Below are 19,738 nucleotides of genomic sequence, written 5' to 3' on the forward strand. Positions count from 1 at the left end.
GCATTGGTAGAATCACATTGCAATGCCAGTACACAAACTTATCTCGGTTTCCTGAAATTTTCTATCAACTGTTCAACAGCGGACAGACTAATATGTACAGATCTTAGTCAGTCAGAGATGCACAACACATAAACAGACCCTTCGGTCCAACTTGTCCATGCCGACCAGATATCCGAACCTAATCCAGTCCCATTTGCCAGCACTTGGCTCAAAGCCCTTTTAACCCTTCCTATTCATATACACATCCAGATGCCTTTTTAAATGTTTAATTGCGTTAGCTTCCACCACTTCCTCTAGCAGCTCATTCCATCCACACACCACTCTCTGCGTGAAAATGTTGCCCCTTAGGTCCCTTTTATATCTTTTACCTGGTCACCCTGAAACTATGCCCTCCAGCTCTGGACTCCCCCATCCCAGGGAAAAGACTTTGTTTGTTTATCTTATCCATGCCCCTCATGATTTTATAAACATCTATAAGGTCACCCCTCAGCCTCTGACACTCCAAGGAAAACAGCCCCAGCCTATTCAGCTTCTTCCCACAGCTCAAATCCTCCAACCCTGGCAACATCCTTGTAAATCTTTTCTGAACTCTTTCAAGTTTGACAACATTCTTCTGACAGGAGGGAGACCAGAATTGAACACAATATTCCAAAAGTGGCCTAACCAATGTCTTGTACCATCGCAAATGACCTCTCATCTCCTATACCTAATGCACTGATCAGGAAAGCATACCAAACACGTTCTTCACTATCCTATCAAACTGTGACTCCACTTACAAGGAACTATGAACCTGCACTCCATGGTCCTTTGTTCAGCAACACTCCCCAGGACCTTACCATAAAGTGCATAGGTCCTGCCCTGATTTACCTTTCCAAAATGCAGCACTTCAAATTTATCTAAATTAAACTCCATCTACCACTCCACAGCCCATTGGCCCATCTGATCAAGATCCCGTTATTCTGAGGTAACCTCTTTGCAGTCCACTCCACCCCCAATTTTGGTGTCATTTGCAAACTTACAAACTATACCTCCTACATTCACATCCAAATCATTTATATAAAGGACGAAAAGCAGTGGATCAAGCACAGATCCTTATGGCACACCAATGGTCATAGGCCTCCAGTCTAAAAAGCAATCCTTTACCACAACCCTCTGTCTTCTACCTTCAAGTAAGTTCTGTATTCAAATGGTTAGTTCTCCCTGTGTTTCATGAGATCTAACCTTACTAAACAGCCGTCCGTGAGAAACCTTGTTGACCGCCTTAAAGAAATTCATATTGATCATCTCCACTGCTCTGCCCTCATCAATCCTCTTTGTTATTTCTTCAAAAAACTCAGTCAAATCAATGAGACATGATTTCCCAAATCAGTCTGTGCCTTTCCAAATACATGAAAATCCTGTCCCTCAGGATTCCTTCCAACAATTTGCCCACCACCAATGTCAGGTTCACCAATCTATAATTCCCTGGTGTTTCCATACCACCTTTCTTAAATAGTGGTACCACATTAGCCAATCTCTAGCCTTCTTCACCTCACCTGTGACTATCAATCAACGATACAAATACCAACCAAGGAGCCCAGCAATCACTTCCCAAGCTTCCCACTGAGGTCTAGGGTACAGCAGATCAGGTCTTGGGGATTTATATCCTTTAAGATATCCGGCACCACCTCCTCTATTTTTCCCCACATTCTATATCTTCCAAGCCTTTGTCCGCAGTGAATACTCTTGCAAAATATTAATTTAGTATCTTTCCATCTCTTCTGGTTCCACACATAGACTGCCTTGCTGATCTTTAAGGGGCTCTATTCCCTCCCGAGTTACTCTTTTATCCTTAATGTAAAGATAAAATCCCTTCGGAAATCTTTTTAACCTAATTTACCAAGGTTACCACATGTCCCCTTTTTGACCTCCTGATTTTCCTTTTAAGTATAATCCTACTGCCTTTAGATTAGATTAGATTACATTACATTAGACTCCCTACAGTGTGGAAACAGTCCCTTCAGCCCAACCAGTCCACACCGACCCTCCAAAAAGTGACCCATTTCCCTCTGACTAATGCACCTAACACTATGGTCAATTTAGCATAGCCAATTCACCTGGCCTGCACATCTTTGGACTGTGGGAGAAAACCAGAACACCCAGAGGAAAACCACACAGACTCTAAGGATTCACTCGATCTCTGATGTCTGTACCTGACAAATGCTTCCTTATTTTATTGACCAAAACCTGAATTTCTCTAGTCATCCAGCATTCCCTAAACCGACCAACCTTGCCTTTCAGCCTAACAGAAACATACTGTCTCTGGACTCTCATTATCTCATTTTCCAGCCCTTCTCTTACCTGTGAACATCCACACCCAATCAACTGTTGAAAGTTCTTGCCTAATACTGTCAAAAAATCGCCTTCCTCTAATTTAGAACTTCAACTTTTAGATGAGGTTTACTCTTTTCCATCACTACTTTAAAACTAATAGAAGTATGGTCGCTTGCCACAAAGTGCTCCTCCACTGACACCACCTGCCCTACCTTATTCTCCAAGATTGGGTCAAGTTTTACACCTTCTCTAGTAGGTATATCCACATACTGAATCAGAAAATTTTCTTGTGCACATTTAACAAGTTCCTCTCCAGCTAAATCCTTAACAATATGATAGTCCCAGTCTATGTGCACTGGGCAGAGAATACAATTTAGAAATTCAAATCCTAATACCTGAATACCAGCAAAGATTTCTAAAATATGCATCCAGCACATACAATGTCATTGTTGATCATTGTGCCTGAATAGAAGCCAGAAATTAAAGCTAGGTCAATCCAATGTAGAGCACTCCAATCATGTTTGAAGAGAGTGAGGAAGAACATACCAATGTGATGATTGTGTGGCAATGTTAAGTAATAATAACTAGCAGAAAGGCAACCAAGTTTTCATGCAAATGCAACAGAGAACAATGCCACATATCTCCAGATGGGTACATGGTTACCAGATCAAGATGAGTTGTTAAACCTCCAAGAGCTGAAGTTAGAAATGTTAGCCTTTTAAACTTTGTTTTACCTGTTAGTATAACGACTGATTTGACAGGACAAGCCAATGGTATGATCATATATGTCTTTTTGCGATTAAGTTTTTAACTTGGGATAAATGGGATGTTGCGTTATGTTTGATGACGCAGTCATGCACCTTTGAAGTAAATGCTCTTGATATCATCACTGTGTCATAACATGTGACTTTTAAGTATAAAGTCTCATACCTCATCTTGTCCTGGATCAGGTGAGGCCATTGCACTCTGCTGGACACATGCTGCCCTGTTGTAAATGGCAAAATTAATGATATGTGCTGCTGGAAAAAGCACAGTAGATCAGGCAGCATCTGAGGCGCAAGAGTGATGACGTTTCGGGCATAATCCTTCATCAGGGTTATGCTCGAAACATCGACTCTCTTACTCCTCAGATGCTGCCTGACCTGCTGTGCATTTTCCAGCACCACACTTTATCAACTCTGAGTTCTCCAGCAACTGCAATTCTCAATAGCTCCTAAAATTAATGCTGTCCAGACACTATGTGCCTGATGAATGTAATGTCTTTTCAATTCTTTATGATATCTACACACAGTTTCTTGTGTTATGGGAGATAACAAATATGCTGTATCAGGTAAAACACCCTGCTGGAGGCAAAATCACACTACTTAGATGGGGATGAAATACGTGAAGAAGGTTAAATGATATCATGTGAGTTGTCAAGTTGGATGAGTTCATCTTTCAATGGTTCTGCTGCATACTAGGCCAGCATTTATTAACCAGCCCTTGTTGGTCTTGAGAAGGTGGTAAGCTGTCTTCTTGAGCCACTGCTGTTCATGTCTTGTAAGTATGCCTACAATGCCATGAAGGTGGGAATTCCAGAATGACCATATATTTCCAAATCAAGAAACTGCTGAGGAGGTGCACAAAGGCATGAAGTTAGGTAGTATCATTGACTTCAGAGCAGACTCCTGTCCCTATGTTTTCAATGTTCTATATTCCTTAGGGTATAGAAGACAAACATTTTCACTTCCTGTGGACAAGGTGAAAACAAGTACAGAAAGGAAGGTTGAAACCTTTTTGTTTAAGTTTCTCACAGCATTATTTTTGTCACTTTGCACCCAGGTATGATAAACACTCAACTAACTACATGCAGCCATCTCTCAACATTTATCCTCATTCAGCTTGCATCTTTGCTTTAATTGATGAAATGATTTCTACACAAAAAAGTATCACTATTCTTAACCTCATATCATGCAACAAAGGCTCTAAGTCTGTGCAGTTTGCTTTCCCCACTGCTTTTGTCACAAATATTTTAAAATGTTAATTGCTACACTAATACAATGCTTCTTAGCTACCATACCCTGTACTGTAGATGGTGAAATGAGAACAGCACACTTCTTCAATAACCAGCAACAGCTCTGAAGTAGTTGCTGGCTTCCCCAAAAGCATATCACCCTTCACTGCAAACCTATTCAATGCATGGAACTGATAGGGATTTACTTTACAAAATTCAGCAAGTCCAGTGTTCCCTGTTGATAGTGCAGTTAAGCCCAGATCACTAACCAACAGTCCTAATTTTGCCAGACACACTATGTTGAGGTAAAAACAATGACTGCAGATGCTGGAAACCAGATTCTGGATTAGTGGGGCTGGAAGAGCACAGCAGTTCAGGCAGCATCCGAGGAGCAGTAAAATTGACGTTTCGGGCAAAAGCCCTTCATCAGGAATAAAGGCAGAGAGCCTGAAGGGTGGAGAGATAAGCTAGAGGAGGGTGGGGGTGGGGAGAAAGTAGCATAGAGTACAATAGGTGAGTGGGGGAGGGGATGAAGGTGATAGGTCAGGGGGGAGATTGGAGTGGATAGGTGGAAAGGAAGATAGGCAGTTAGGACAAGTCATGGGGACAGTGCTGAGCTGGAAGTTTGGAACTAGGGTGAGGTGGGGGAAAGGGAAATGAGGAAACTGTTGAAGTCCACATTGATGTCCTGGGATTGAAGTGTTCTGAGGCGGAAGATGAGGCGTTCTTTCCCCAGGTGTATGGTGGTGAGGGAGCAGTGGTGAAGGAGGCCCAGGACCTCCATGTCCTCGGCAGAGTGGGAGGGGGAGTTGAAATGTTGGGCCACGGGGCGGTGTGGTTGATTGGTGCAAGTGTCCAGGAGATGTTCCCTAAAGCGCTCTGCTAGGAGGAGTCCAGTCTCCCCAATGTAAAGGAGACCGCATCGGGAACAATGGATACAATAAATGATATTGGTGGATGTGCAGGTAAAACTTTGATGGATGTGAAAGGCTCCTTTAGGGCCTTGGGTGGAGGTGAGGGAGGAGGTGTGGACGCAGGTTTTGCAATTCCTGCGGTGGCAGGGGAAGGTGCCAGGATGGGAGGGTGGGTTGTAGGGGGGCGTGGACCTGACCAGGTAGTCACGGAGGGAACGGTCTTTGCGAAAGGCGGAAAGGGGTGGGGAGGGAAATATATCCCTGGTGGTGGGATCTTTTTGGAGGCGGCAGAAATGTTGGCGGATGATTTGGTTTATGCGAAGTTGGTAGGGTGGAAGGTGAGCACCAGGGGCGTTCTGTCCTTGTTACGGTTGGAGGGGTGAGGTCTGAGGGCGGAGTTGTGGGATGTGGACGAGATGCGTTGGAGGGCATCTTTAACCACGTGGGAAGGGAAATTGCGGTCTCTAAAGAAGGAGGCCATCTGGTGTGTTCTGTGGTGGAAGTGGTCCTCCTAGGAGCAGATACAGTGGAGGCGGAGGATTGGGAATACGGGATGGCATTTTTGCAAGAGGTAGGGTGGGAAGAGGTGTAATCCAGGTCCCTGTGGGAGTTGGTGGGTTTGTAAAAAATATCAATGTCAAGTCAGTCATCATTAATGAAGATGGAGAGGTCCAGGAAGGGGAGGAAGGTTATAATTCCAATTTGCCTTGTAATCTTTTCTAAAAAAACATTACTAAAGAGTATAACAGTATGGCCTTGACACATTGCTTTGTAGATTTCAAACTGATTTCTTATTTTAAAAAAAACACATCCGGGGGGGATCCAAGATGGCGGCGACCCAGCAAGACTGAGTCCACAGTGCTCTACCCAAAACTTGGGAAAAGTGGGCTATCCACCCCCACCACACTCACTAAACCATTTATAATAGTTGTTAACCTTAAATAGTTACCTATTAGTACATTTAAATAGTCTAATACTAGCTGGAAAATGAGTAAAGGGAAGGGAACAGGCGGCTCTAAGAAAGCAGGGACCCCTCCCCCACCCTCTCCCTCTTCAGCTGCAACAAAGGTGACTTCAGCTACTCCAGGAGATTTACCAATGAAGATGAGCTTTGAGGAGATGTTTGCCAGGTGGGAGGCGAAGATTGATGCTTTTATCGATGAGTCTCGGCAGAGCAGAGAAGCACTATCAGCCGAGCTGCAGAAGCAGGGCAGAGACATTCAGGAATTGGAGTGCCGAGTCAGAGAGGTGGAGTCGAAGGCCGCAGCCTCAGAGACTGGGATAAAATCAACAGCCGACCACATCCGTTTTCTCGAGAATCGAGTCCAGAACCTAGAAAACCACATTGATGACCTCGAAAATCGATGTCGTAGAAAAAATATTCGGTTGGTGGGCCTGCCCGAGCAGGAAGAGGGAGGTCAGCTGACAGCATTCTTAGAGCATTGGCTGCCACAACTTTTAAATCTGCATAATGGATCAGGCCAGGTAAGGATAGAATGGGCCTACCGGGTCACAGTACGTGGGCCCGGCTCAACCTAGCGCCCACGCCCGGTCCTGTTCCAGCTGCAGAGCTAAAGGGAGAGGCAGATGCTCCTGGAAGCCTCAAGAAATCTGGGAAAAGATCCCCAAGCTATGACCCACAAAGGATCCAGGATCATGCTGTTCCAGGACTTCTCCCCAGCTTTGGTCCGAAAGAGGAAGGCATTCGATGAGGCGAAGAAGCGTTTAAGGGACTTAAATATCCAGTACTCCTTACGATATCCAGCGACGCTACGCCTTAGCCACGAAGGATCCATATATAACTTCGGATCACCGGAGAAGGCTAAGGAATTCTTGGACTCTCTTAAATAAACTGTAAGAGATTGTGGACGCTGGTCTGCCTTTCCCATTATTTTGGTTTACATCCCTTCATCTTTTCTTATCTTTCCCCCTATGTGTGTATGTATATATATATATGTTGGGGCGTTTGGTTAATGTTGATGGGGAGAGGTGGTTACCTTATTCTATTTTACTTCTGTTTTTAGGAGCGGGGTTGTTTTTCTTTCCCCTGTTATTTTGTGGTATTATATTTAAGTATTACATGTTGAGATTGTAATCTTATAGTTATATATGGTATTAATATTCCCAAATATATTTAGATGTGGGTGTGGGTGGGGGTGGGGTGTTCACTGTTAACTCTAGCTTTATATTATATTTGAATTCTCCTCATTTTATTGAGGAACACCTGGGTCAAGGGTGGGGCACTGGTTGGAAGAGGGTAAGATGGACTGTGGGAGAGGAAGTGACGCTCCCTGGGAACAAGGGAGAAAATCTCCAATTCGGAATGTTTTATATTTTTTATACTTAGAAAGAGTTTTTTGTTATATTGTTTTGAGTGTATCAGAGAGTCTTTACTTTTGTAAATCTTGTATGCTCCATGCTCGGGATGTTCTAGATAGGGTTTCCCCTCCCGAGGGGTCTCGGATCTGTCCAGATGATTATGGCTGAACAGTCGGTTAAGTGGTGCACCTGGAATGTCAGGGGGAGTAATTCGCCAGTTAAAAGGAAGAAAATATTATCAAATCTTAAGAAGGAGAGAGTTGATATAGCTCTCCTACAGGAGACACACCTGTCGGATAAAGAACACTTAAAATTACGACAGGGCGGATTTGATCAGGCCTTTTTTTCCTCTTTTAATTCAAAAAGCAGGGGAGTCGTTATCCTTGTCCGGAAGAACTTCCCTTTGAAAATTCTAAATCAGATAAAAGACGAATCTGGACGATATATTTTGATTAAAGCCCTCATAAATGGAGAGGAATATGGGATCTTAAATGTATACTGCCCCCCGGCACACCCCTTTAAATTCATAACGGAAGCTTTTTCAAAACTGATGGCCTTTGGTGCCCGTCATACAATTATAGGGGGAGACTTTAATTGTATTATGGATCCGGAAATAGACAGGATTCCCAAGAGTGCCGCTGGAGTATCTCCCAGATCTAGACAACTGGCGGACCTGAATAAAGAATTAGGATTGGTAGATGTATGGAGATGTCTCCATCCACAGGGTAGAGATTTTTCTTTCTACTCTAATCCACATAAATGTCACACAAGAATTGATATGTTTTTTGCCCCATCGATTTTTCTAAACTCTATAGCAACCTGTAAAATAGGTACTATAGCAATCTCTGACCATGCCGCTGTATACATGGAAACTAAGGTAAAGAACAATGGGACATCTGCTCGGCATTGGCGTATGGACCCCTTCCTGATAAAAGATAGCAAATTTTTAAAGTACTTCTCCCAAGAACTTAAAACTTTTTTAGAAATTAATACTGGTACGGCTAGCAATCCGTCAATGATGTGGGAGACCATCAAAGCTTATGCACGAGGTTTGATCATCTCCTATTCAGCGACCCAGAGGAAAATGAAGGGAGAGCAACAGCGTCTGCTCGAAGCTCGCCTAAAAGCAGCCGAAACAGCATACGCTGATAGACCTTCTATCACAAAATTGCAGAGGATTACAGCTCTTAGGACAGCTTTAAACACCGCGCTTACTCAAACGGCTAAAAGGGAAATATTATTTGCGAAACAAAGATTATATGAATATGGCGACAAACCGGGTAGATACTTAGCATTTCTTGCAAAGAAAAAGAAAGCCCCTCAAACTATTCCGACCATCAAGGAAAGTACAGGTACCCTGACTCATGATCATAAAAAGATCAATGCGACCTTTAAAGAATTTTATTCTGAACTATATAGATCGCAGGATTGTGAAGATAGGATTAGGAGGATGCAGTCATTTTTAAAAAATTTGACCTTCCCGGGCCTGACTCCGGAACAGGTGTCGGCCCTAAATACCCCTTTAACAGTCCAAGAAATACTTGAGGCAATTAGGCAACTTCAGAGCGGAAAAGCACCGGGCCCGGATGGTTTTCAAGCTGAATTCTATAAAGAATTTACAGGAATATTGGTTGACCCACTTATGGATATGTATAATTTTGCGCATAGTCAGGTCTGTCTCCCGCCCACGCTGAAAGAAGCAAATATTTCTCTTATCCTCAAAAAAGGAAAAGACCCAGAAGATTGTGCATCTTACAGACCAATATCCTTACTAAATGTAGACTTTAAAATTCTCTCAAAAATGTTAGCACTAAGACTAGAAAGGGTACTGCCATATATTATAAAGGAGGACCAGACGGGATTTATTAAGGGCCGCAGATCATCCAATAATATCAGAAGGGTCTTGAATATGATCCAAGCCTGTCATCAGGGAAAGATACCAGGAGTAGTAATTTCATTGGATGCGGAAAAGGCATTTGATAGGGTTGAATGGTTATATTTATTTTACACATTGGAAAGGTTTGGCGTTGGACAGGTGTTTACCAAATGGGTTTCAACATTGTATAATGACCCCAAAGCAGCTGTTATTACTAATGGGTTAAGATCGGATGGCTTCAGTGTGGGTAGGGGCTGCCGTCAAGGATGTCCTCTCTCACCATTGTTGTTTACACTGATAATCGAACCATTAGCGGAAGCCATCCGGACTGATCCTAATATAACGGCCCCGAGGATTGGTACAGGTAAACACAAAATTACCCTCTATGCAGATGACGTTCTCTTATTCCTCAGTAATCCTTTAATGTCAGTGCCTCGTCTAATTCAAGTTATTAATACATTTAGTGCATTCTCAGGCTATAAAATTAATTTTTCAAAATCGGAAGCCATGCCAATGGGTGGTCTGGCTATGATACCCCACTTAATGGACGGATCCCCTTTTCCCTTCCGTTGGTCCCTGGAGGGCTTCTTATATTTAGGTATTTTTATCACGCCAGTATTTGATCAGCTGTATAGGGCTAATTTTGTACAATTAATGGAAAGGATAAGGCAGGACCTCCAGCGATGGAGAGACCTTCCGACTCCCTGGCTAGGGAGAATAGCATTAATTAAAATGAATGTTCTGCCCCGTCTCTTATATCCTATGAGAATGCTCCCGCTGATGCTGCCAAGGCTAGCCCTACGTAAATTATATGGCTGGTTGGGCTCCTTTATTTGGAACCATAGACGGCCCCTTATTAAGCTGAAGAAGCTACAGCTTCCACAGGCAAGGGGAGGACTGGACTTCCCAGACTTTAGGAAATATCAGTTAAGCTCCCTACTAAGTTACATAGCTGATTGGGTTTCATCTGATCCACAATCAATTTGGCTGGATATCGAAGCCTCCCAAGTAAAATACCCACTTATTAACCTTTTATTTTCAGATAAGAGGAAAATCATTACAGACCACTGTAAAAATCCCATAATATTAAACACAATTAAAGCCTGGAATATAATGCGGCAAAATGAGGGTAACTCACATAAAACATCCCCCCATGCACTAATAGTAGGCTCATGGGGATTCCAACCGGGGATTACAGATGCCACCTTTAAACTCTGGAGATCCAGGGGCATCTCATGCTTAGGGGACCTATTTAAAGATGGGATCCTGATGTCCTTTGAGCAGCTGCGTCTGAAATTCGGAATACCTAATGGGGATCTCTTTCGATACTTCCAAGTTCGAGATTATATACAGAGGAAGACTACATTAATAGATAGTCTTTATAAATCAGACAGAGAACGTAATGTCTTACGACCAGCGGGGGCATCCTCCGTTAGTACTATATACCATTTGCTACATGATGGAGTCTCAGGAGACATGGATGACCTGCTTAAAACATGGGAGCAGGACTTGGGGCTAGAAATCTCTGAGGATATGTGGAATGACATTTGGGAAAATGCTAGAAGAATTGCTATCTGTAACAGAACTCAGGCTATCCAACTAAAGATACTTCATACGGCCCATATAGCTCCGGCTCGACTGGCAAAATTTAAGGCAGGAGCATCTCCAATGTGTCCCAAATGCAAAATAGAGGTGGGTACTCTTGCACATTGTCTGTGGACTTGTCAGAAAATCTGCAGATACTGGACTAAAGTGGCAAATACCCTGACAGAAATTTTAGGAATGGAAATTAGGGTGGACCCTGTATCTCTCCTTTTGGGCTTTTCGAACCTCTCATCTCTGGATATGCATGGGAAGAGACTATTTTCTATTCTCTCTTTCTGTGCAAGGAAAAATATTTTGGTGAACTGGGTGGCTGAGGGCCCCCCTGGACTTTCAAATTGGCACAGATTAATTATGGAATATATCCCCCTTGACTTCCTCACAAATATGGTGCACCGAAAGACTGAATTATTTTATAAAATATGGCAGCCCTTTTTGAATTATATAAATGCAGATATTTCGGCTATCCTAACAAGGGCTTTTATTTAGTGAAGATTTCAGACCAGGCTGCTCCGGGGCCCCTTGGGAGAGGAATCCTGCGCAAATACGGGTTTATTATATTTGATGTTTATACATTCCGAGCATGTAAGAGACTTAGGTATACACTCTGGTTAGTTATAGGTTAGATTAGTAGAAAGTTGAGTTTTTTTTTCTTTCTTTTTTCGTTTCTTTTTTTTCTTTTTTGTTTTCTTTCTTTCTCTTTTCTTTGTTAAATTATGACTATTGTATATATGATTTAATTGTACATCAATGTTTGTATTTGAGAGTTTTGTTTATTTTTGTAAATTTGCAAAAAAGTTAAATTTCAATAAAAATATCTACAAAAAAAAAACACATCCATCGTTACTTGCAAAATGTAGAATATTTGTGGAAATATGATTTGTGACATGGACAATTTCCCTTTCTTACATGAAAACAGATACTGCAGCACTAATCAATGTAATTGGATCAATATTTTACTTTGCCCTGTATTTGATAAGCAAATACTTCTGGAGAAAACAAACCTCTATTATTATTATTGATCTTGTCAGCAGGTGGAAATTTCATTTTCTTCTTAATTTTCTATTATTGTAATTTTGTACGGAGTTTTTCTTGTCTTTATCAGTTATCCAATCGTTTGGACTTATAGAGGTTCTGAATGTATTTTAAAAGTCAGTTGCTTATCTTCATTTTTTTTTAACATAACTTCTAATTACATTGGCTCCATTGCCATTTTTACAAATTTGTCATTGATACTTGATTAAAGGATTCCTGGCAGTACCTTAAATCATTCATAGTCTACCAATGTAGATTATCAAACCATTGTAGTATTGCAATGAGGTCGTACAAAACCCTTCCTTCGAAGCTTACTCTTTTTTTCTATTTATGCACCTGTGTACTTTATCCATACTGTCCTGAGCAGTTAATTTAAAATGTTACTTTGATTATCACTCCATTATATGTGCTTTATTCAACATGCTTAAAGATCAGATTGAGAATAACCTCCAATCACATAGATGGCTTAACAGCTGAGTTAGTTAGCATCTACCAAACATATGTTATTCCATCAGATTTCTATCTCCTCCTTTCTCAGTCAACATGTGGCTAACTCAAATCCTCTAAAACATTGTTATCACATTTTTACAGCCTTCCCTTACTATCTATAATAACATTCAACGAATGATTTATTTTCCTGATCTCAATCTAAATTGTATTTGTTGCGATCACCAAGGTGGTTGGTTTATTTTTTCCTGAGGATGCAGTATCCTGGTTCAGAAAAGTTTCAGTTATTCAGCTTTACTTGGCACCTTTCCTGCAAGTTTCCAATTCTGCAAATGTGTTTTACTGTTCCTAAGATGTAATCAAAACTCTAAACATCCATCTTTTGTATTTAGAAAATTCAACCGAATAAGCCATTTCAAATTTAGCTACTATATATTTAAGGTAGTTATTCATAAATTGGTAGATAAAATGGAATTTTATCAAGCAAATCACAGTTAGCAACAAACAAGTAAAATAAAATACCGCATTGTATCTTTTAAACCATAAAATATCACTTAACTGAAGTGGTATTATAAACCACTAGACGTATCTGTCAAGTTGACAGAAATTTTTAAATGACCTCAGAATTGAGACCAATACAATTTGCTCTTAGCAAAGTCCTAGTTGCAATTGATAATACATTCTGAATTATTTTAATTTTGTTTAAAAACATTATGTTCAACATATTCCGGGAAAAGCATTCATTAACCTGATGTTATTAGGTTTGGAAGCTTAGGTTAGATCTATATATTTGCAGAAAAAAAATACAGGTTTGGTGCTGACAGCCAGCTTCAGTTTGCAAAAAAGCATTTAAAAAATGCTTAGAAATCCTTTGAAAACTGCCAGAATGCTAACAGAAGTTACTGAACTGTGGAACAGTACAGTGAAGGATGAGTGCCCTGGCAATTGGCACTCAGAGGGCTGCTAGAGACCAGGCACTTGCTTAGTTCCCAGTAGGATCTCAGCTTTGTCAACATACACAGGGAGAAGTAGGAGCTGCAGCAGGAATATGGGACACAATGGGCCTAAATGCCCAAAAGCTGCAGCAATGCAATGAATCATGTGACTGTTTCCACAGACTGCTTGGAGGCTGACATGGATAGACAAGTCCAGCTCTCTGCTCTGACCTGCATTCTATCACTTATGTGGGAGGCTGCCCGCGACTAAATGTGTTGGACACCCTGACTGGTGGGTGCCTCCATGACTTCATCAAGGATACTTCTGTAAGACACTGGGATAAGGCCAACACTTGCTGCAGGTGCTATTTGTTTAGCATGAAATCTGACACATCATACAAATGTGGTATTGATGTGGCACACTGCCATAAGATAACATGTATGTGTCCTTATCTGAGAATGACTAAGCCACGGCTGCTGCGTTATTGTGAGACTGCACCAACTTGCAAGGTGCAGCGCAGCAAGGAATACAATCTGTAAGTATGATACTATGTGCTGAATGAATGAATGCTCAAACAGTAATCGAGCAGTCCTAATAGGAGGCCTGGCCCAAGACTTGGGCAGGGTTCCTATCCATGCAGTAACTGTACCCAATACAGAACTGCTGGCGATGCCTGGGCTTTCAGGGTGCACTGCCACTATATTAGATAGGTGCCAGGTGGGTGGCAAGTATTCCACATTCCTGATGAAGAGCTCATGCTCAAAACATCGACTCTCCTGCTCTTTGGACGCTCCTGACTTGCTGTGCTTTTCCAGTACCACACATTTCACTCTAAGTCCAGCATTTGCAGTGCTCACTTTCTCCTAGTAAAATATCAAATATCCGTCGAGAAAGGGTATATGTGGCTAGTGTCACCTATTGACTTGTTTTGAGCTTTCATTTCTTCCTACAAGTTGTTCTGCTACAACATGTGTTTCATTAACACAAATTTGCTCAAACATGGTTGATGAATTGGAGAGACTGTTTCTAAAGTGCAAAGTTTTAGAGCGTGCATTGGTTAGAATGTGATTCCGGCCCCATTAGTTTAAATGATGCTGCCATTACACAATTTTTTTATAACATGGGATTGCACCAGAATGGATCTACCACTTTATAGCATTGCTCCTCACCTCTTTTCTGAAAGCCTTTCCTTATTATGTTGAAATACAGCTTGACATATGTCAATATCATAGATTGCAATCTATGGTGGTATTACTCCATTATAGCTTGCTTCAAAGTAATCCTAATCTTGTCCTATACAGAGCTACATGAAAGTTTTCTTACTAATGAGTAAGATAAGATTCTTAACTCGAACAGATTATTTCCCTTGTTAGTGTAGGACTGCTATAGTTGATCTGTGCATGTTAATGATTATTTCAGCTAACCAAGAACAGATTCAGCATCAAACTGAGACTTCTCTGTACAGCATCACACATTGTGCAATGCAATTAGCAAGTAGATAATCATGTACGTGCAGTGTTAACCATCACTGCATACAACACCCTAAGAATCAGTCAGTCAAAATACAATCTTGCAGTTTTCTCCATTTATAGTAACCACTATTCTATTTTTACTATATGCAAAGCACTGAAACCACGAACCTATTCCACTTGAATCTAGTCGCATATATCCTTCTGCCAATGCATTAAATCCAGTGAGCCCTCCCATAGCAGCATAGGGAACATCTGGTCCTACTGATCGTCCTCTAGCCAAGCGTTCTTCTTTGGTCTCGACAATCATTGTATGAGCATATGTTGGGTGGGTACACCCACAGGTAAAGGAGCTGTGAAACCCAGCACATCCTATACCTACAGGAAAGAAATGATAGGTTTTGCATGCAATATAAAGTATAAAAGTACATGTGAAGAGGACAAGAACTTTTAAAATAGTACAGCTACACAAATTTTGTATTAAAAATAAATAACTGCATTGAATTTCAACCATTATCCTGCCACACTGCATATTACATCGGGTAAAGGGACACACAAATGATCAAACTAAAACAAGATAGGAAGCAATCAACATGTAGGTATAGTAACAAAGTTATTACGTTTGTTTTAGGCTTGTGAATTGCATTGCATCAAGTTTCTAATTTCAACCAACCATCATGGAAGATATTATTGGAGATTCCTTCCAGGTGCAACAACAGAAAATCTGTTATTTACATTTTCTGCCTCAGTTACTCAATATCAGCAATGCAGACTTAGCAACAGGTCATTAGTCTGACCTAACAGCGTGTGGAAAAGTAAAATTAATTAGAATACATAGTTATTATAAATGGAATACGTGGCTTTTATAGTCGACTGAATCTGGTTTTTTCAGCTCTGTGACAACACTGAAAATGTATTGCTTGCTGGTTAATTAATTATTTTCTATTTATACCAAATGTAAGGATACACTAAAACTGACATTGGGTAGTAGTAATATTGTGGCAACATCAGACAAAGAGATCATAAAGGCAAAGGCTGACAGTCCCAAGGAATTGCTTCTAATCCACAGTAGTTACTTTGCTGGTAGTGTTACGGAACTCAAATAAATGATAAATCCCCAGGGCCTGAGTCTACATCCCACACCACTTAAGAAACAGCCCTGAAAATAGTGATCATCTTTCAAGATTTTTTAGACTATGGAACTGTTCCTACAGATTGGAGGGTAGCTAACGTAATCCTATTAAATGAAAAGGGAGGTAGCGAGAAACCAAGGAATTATGAACCTGTGAGTATGATGTCTGTAGTGGGGAAGATGTGAGAGTCCATTACTAAAAGCATTTAGAAAACAGAGCATTTATGGCAAAGCATTTAGAAAACAGTGGTAGAATCAGAAATTGCTCTTGTGGCTAAATGGAACAAGGGATAGGCAGGAGGGCAAGGTTAGGGTGTTGTGCTTGATGATCAGGGGTGGCACAGTGGCTCAGTGGTTAGCACTGCCTCCTCACAGTACCAGGGACCCGGGTCCAATTCCTGCCTCAGGTGACTGTCTGTGTGGAGTTTGAACATTCTTCCTATGTCTGTGTAGGTTTCCTCTGGGTGCTCTGGTTTCCTCCCACAGTTCAAAGATGTGCAGGTTAGGTGAATTGGCCAAGCTAAATTGACTGCAGTGTCTAGGGATGTGTAGGTTAGGTGGATTAGCCATAGGAAATGCTAAGGTACAGGAATAGGGTAGGCAGGTGAGTTTGGTTGGGATGCTTTTCCGACAGTCGATGTGGATTTGTTCGGCCATCCATACATTTTATATTAAATGTGGTTTTCTATCAGTTCTGATCATGTGAATGGTAGAGCAGCCTTCTATCTTCTACATTACTATGTTAATCATAATTCCAGTCATACAAAAGTAAAATTTATTGAAATGCTTCAAGGATTCAGGGGAGTGGCATCGAGGACTGGATGTGGTTTATTTGGACTTCCACAAGTACCACATAAAAGATTCATGCGTAAAAATTAATTTGTAAACAAAGCTTAAGAGTGCATTGTGCTGGAAAGAAAATTGGTTATCAGACAGGAAACAGAATTGGAATAAATTGATCTTTTTCTGAATGGCTGGCAATAAGTAGTGGGATACCATAGGGATCAGTATTAGAAAGCTAGCTATTCACAATATATGTCAATGATTTAGATGAGGGAATCAAATATAAGGTCTCGACATTTGCAGATGCCACAAAACTGGGTAGAAGGGTGAGCTGTGAGGAGGATGCAGGGATATTGCAGTGTGATTTAGACAAGCTAAGTGAGTGGGCGAATGCATGACAGATGCAGTGTAATATAGATAAACAGGAGGTTGTCCACTTTGGTAGCAAAAATACGAAGGCAGATTGTTATTTAAATGTCTGTAAATTGACAGAGGGAAATATTCAATGAGACTTTAGTGTTGTCTTGCACCAATCGCTGAAAGTAAGTATGCAGGTGAAGTAAGTCATAAGGAAGGCAAACTGCATTTTGGCTTTCATGGTGAGAGAGTTTGAATACAGGAACAATGATATGTTGCTGCAATTATACAGGGAATTAGTGAGGCCACACTTGGAACATTGCATGTGGTTTTGGTCTCCTTATCTGAGGGAGGATGTTCTTGCAATTGAGGGAGCTCAGCAAAGGTTTACTGAATTGATTCCTGGAATGGCAGGACTAATAAATGAGGAGAGATTGAGTCAGTTAGGATTGTATTCACTGGAATTTACAAGAATAAGGGGATCTTGCAGAAGTCAATAAATTTCTAACAGGATTAGACAGGTTTGATGTCGGAAGGATTCATGAAGTGGGGGAGCCCAGAACTAGGGTTCATAGTTTAAGAGTTTAATAGGGTAAACCTATTAGGTCTGAGAGGAGAAATTTCTTCACCCAGAGAATAGTGAGCCTATGGAGTTCACTACCACAGAAAATAGTTGAGTCCAAAACACTATTTCAAGGAGGCATATTTAGCTCTTGTGGCTAAATTGATTAAGGGGTATGGGGAGGGTGGGGTTAGGGCATTGAGCTCAATGTCCAGCCATGATCATATGTGAATGACAAAGTAGGCTCCTAACTTCTACGTTTCCATGTCAATCATAATTCCAGTCATACTATTGTGGTACAGCTGGAGCAACTGTGGGAAATCCAGCATCTTTATGACTACTGAATGGGATTGCTGGGTACAATGTGTGGCTTAAATCCTGATCCCTCAACACCTCTCCACAATCTGCAACTTTGGTTGGTATGTTACACAATAAATGCCAGGATGGATATTGAACCTAGGAGCTCAGACACTACTTAAGTGGTTTGCTTTCTCTCAATTGGTGTTGAGTTTTACAGAAATTGCATCAATTGGGCAATTGGACAAGTGGGCATTTTATCACATTCTGACTTAGCTGGGATTTTACTGCCTCCAAGAAGCATGCTTGAATCTGATAGAAAGGGGATGTAAAATTGAATGGGATGGCATGGTGGTGATATGTTTGCCACCTTTGCATCAATGCTGTCATTTTAAACAACCACACACCTTTAGGCCAATTGTGCTCCTTGTGACATTACCACTATGTCACTGCCTCCCACAAAGTAGTGCATGGACGGAAAGCTGGCATCTTGCGGTCTAAGTAATTTGGGCAAACATTGAATCTCCTTCACCAATTAGATTGAACAATTAAGAGTCCAAGGGTTAAGAAGGAAGTGTAAATTAGAGTGTGTGAATTCAATATTAAATCAAGCACAGAAGGAAAATAAAGTGAAGGAAAGAACTATTAAACTAAAGAAGGGACTAAAAAGTAAAACGTTTAAAAATAACATTATAAACTTTACATCTTTCAAATATTTGACAATTAATTCCCAAAGGAATGACAGTCCATATTTGAGGGGATCAATTTTGAATGTCAGGGGCTGGTTGGCAATAAATAAGCCTTATCACATTAATGAAAGGGCACTTGCACTGGAATGTAATTTTCAAAAGCAAGTTTAGATCATAACCACAATCCTCATCAATTTCCCAATCTTACATATTTGCCTCTGAAAAATCTAATCCCAATTCATTTATAACTGCACTTTCAAAACCTTAAAAATCCAGTCTCATGTCCATCATTCACTCTAACATTTCTGCAGCTAAAATTTGTTCAACTTCTCCCTCACTTCATCTTTGATACCAGAGCTCCCATTATTCTTTCTTCCAACCTGGCCATTACTCTCATTGCTTTTGCTTCAAGTTCAAGGGACATAGAATGGAACAGATATGACAGACACTAGTTTAGCCCTCACCACCAGACCCACTTTGACCATATAAAGCATTATTAGGCCCTGTTCCTATATGCTAGAACTGTTTAAATATTCCAAGATCATCCTTAAATGCAGAGATGATCCCTAAGCTTCTTTGTTTCTGTAGCATACTGACCCGTCTTCCCTGTCATATCCAATCTTGCTTCCAACAATAAGTGTAAAGACTTCATGGACATCTTTATGCTAAGAATGAAAACAATTCACTAGTTGGTTCACTCCCTTTCCCTCGTCCACTGGATTAAGGTTTTGCTAAATCTTCCCATTATCCTGTCCCAGAGATCCTAACTCCCTCTACATCCTTTTTATCAACACCCCCATACCTTCCTGGAACTCAACCTCTCTATAAGGCTCGCCTCTACTCTCCTGGTATTATTCACATAAAACTAATGACCATCCAACTTCCCTTCCTGGTATCCATGTTAATTGACATCATTCTGTCTTAACATGATCAACAAGTTTCTCAAAAACCAAAACCCTCAATCAACCATCCTTGCCAACTACATCCCAAAGTACCTTTCTCTCCAAAGCCATA

The 19,738-nt window shown here is 41.0% G+C and overlaps 1 protein-coding gene across 1 annotated transcript in view; it reads right to left on the reverse strand.

Moving 5' to 3' along the window:
• Positions 1-19,738, reverse strand: part of fam221a (family with sequence similarity 221 member A) — a 54,568-nt gene that overhangs the window by 11,647 nt on the left and 23,183 nt on the right. Inside the window, exon 4 of the mRNA XM_060825406.1 lies at positions 15,076-15,282. Within this exon, the coding sequence (XP_060681389.1) occupies positions 15,076-15,282 (207 nt within the window). The remainder of the gene's footprint in view (positions 1-15,075; positions 15,283-19,738) is intronic.

This window comes from Hemiscyllium ocellatum, chromosome 5 (genome assembly GCF_020745735.1).
Source record: "Hemiscyllium ocellatum isolate sHemOce1 chromosome 5, sHemOce1.pat.X.cur, whole genome shotgun sequence".
Lineage (NCBI taxonomy): Eukaryota > Metazoa > Chordata > Chondrichthyes > Orectolobiformes > Hemiscylliidae > Hemiscyllium > Hemiscyllium ocellatum.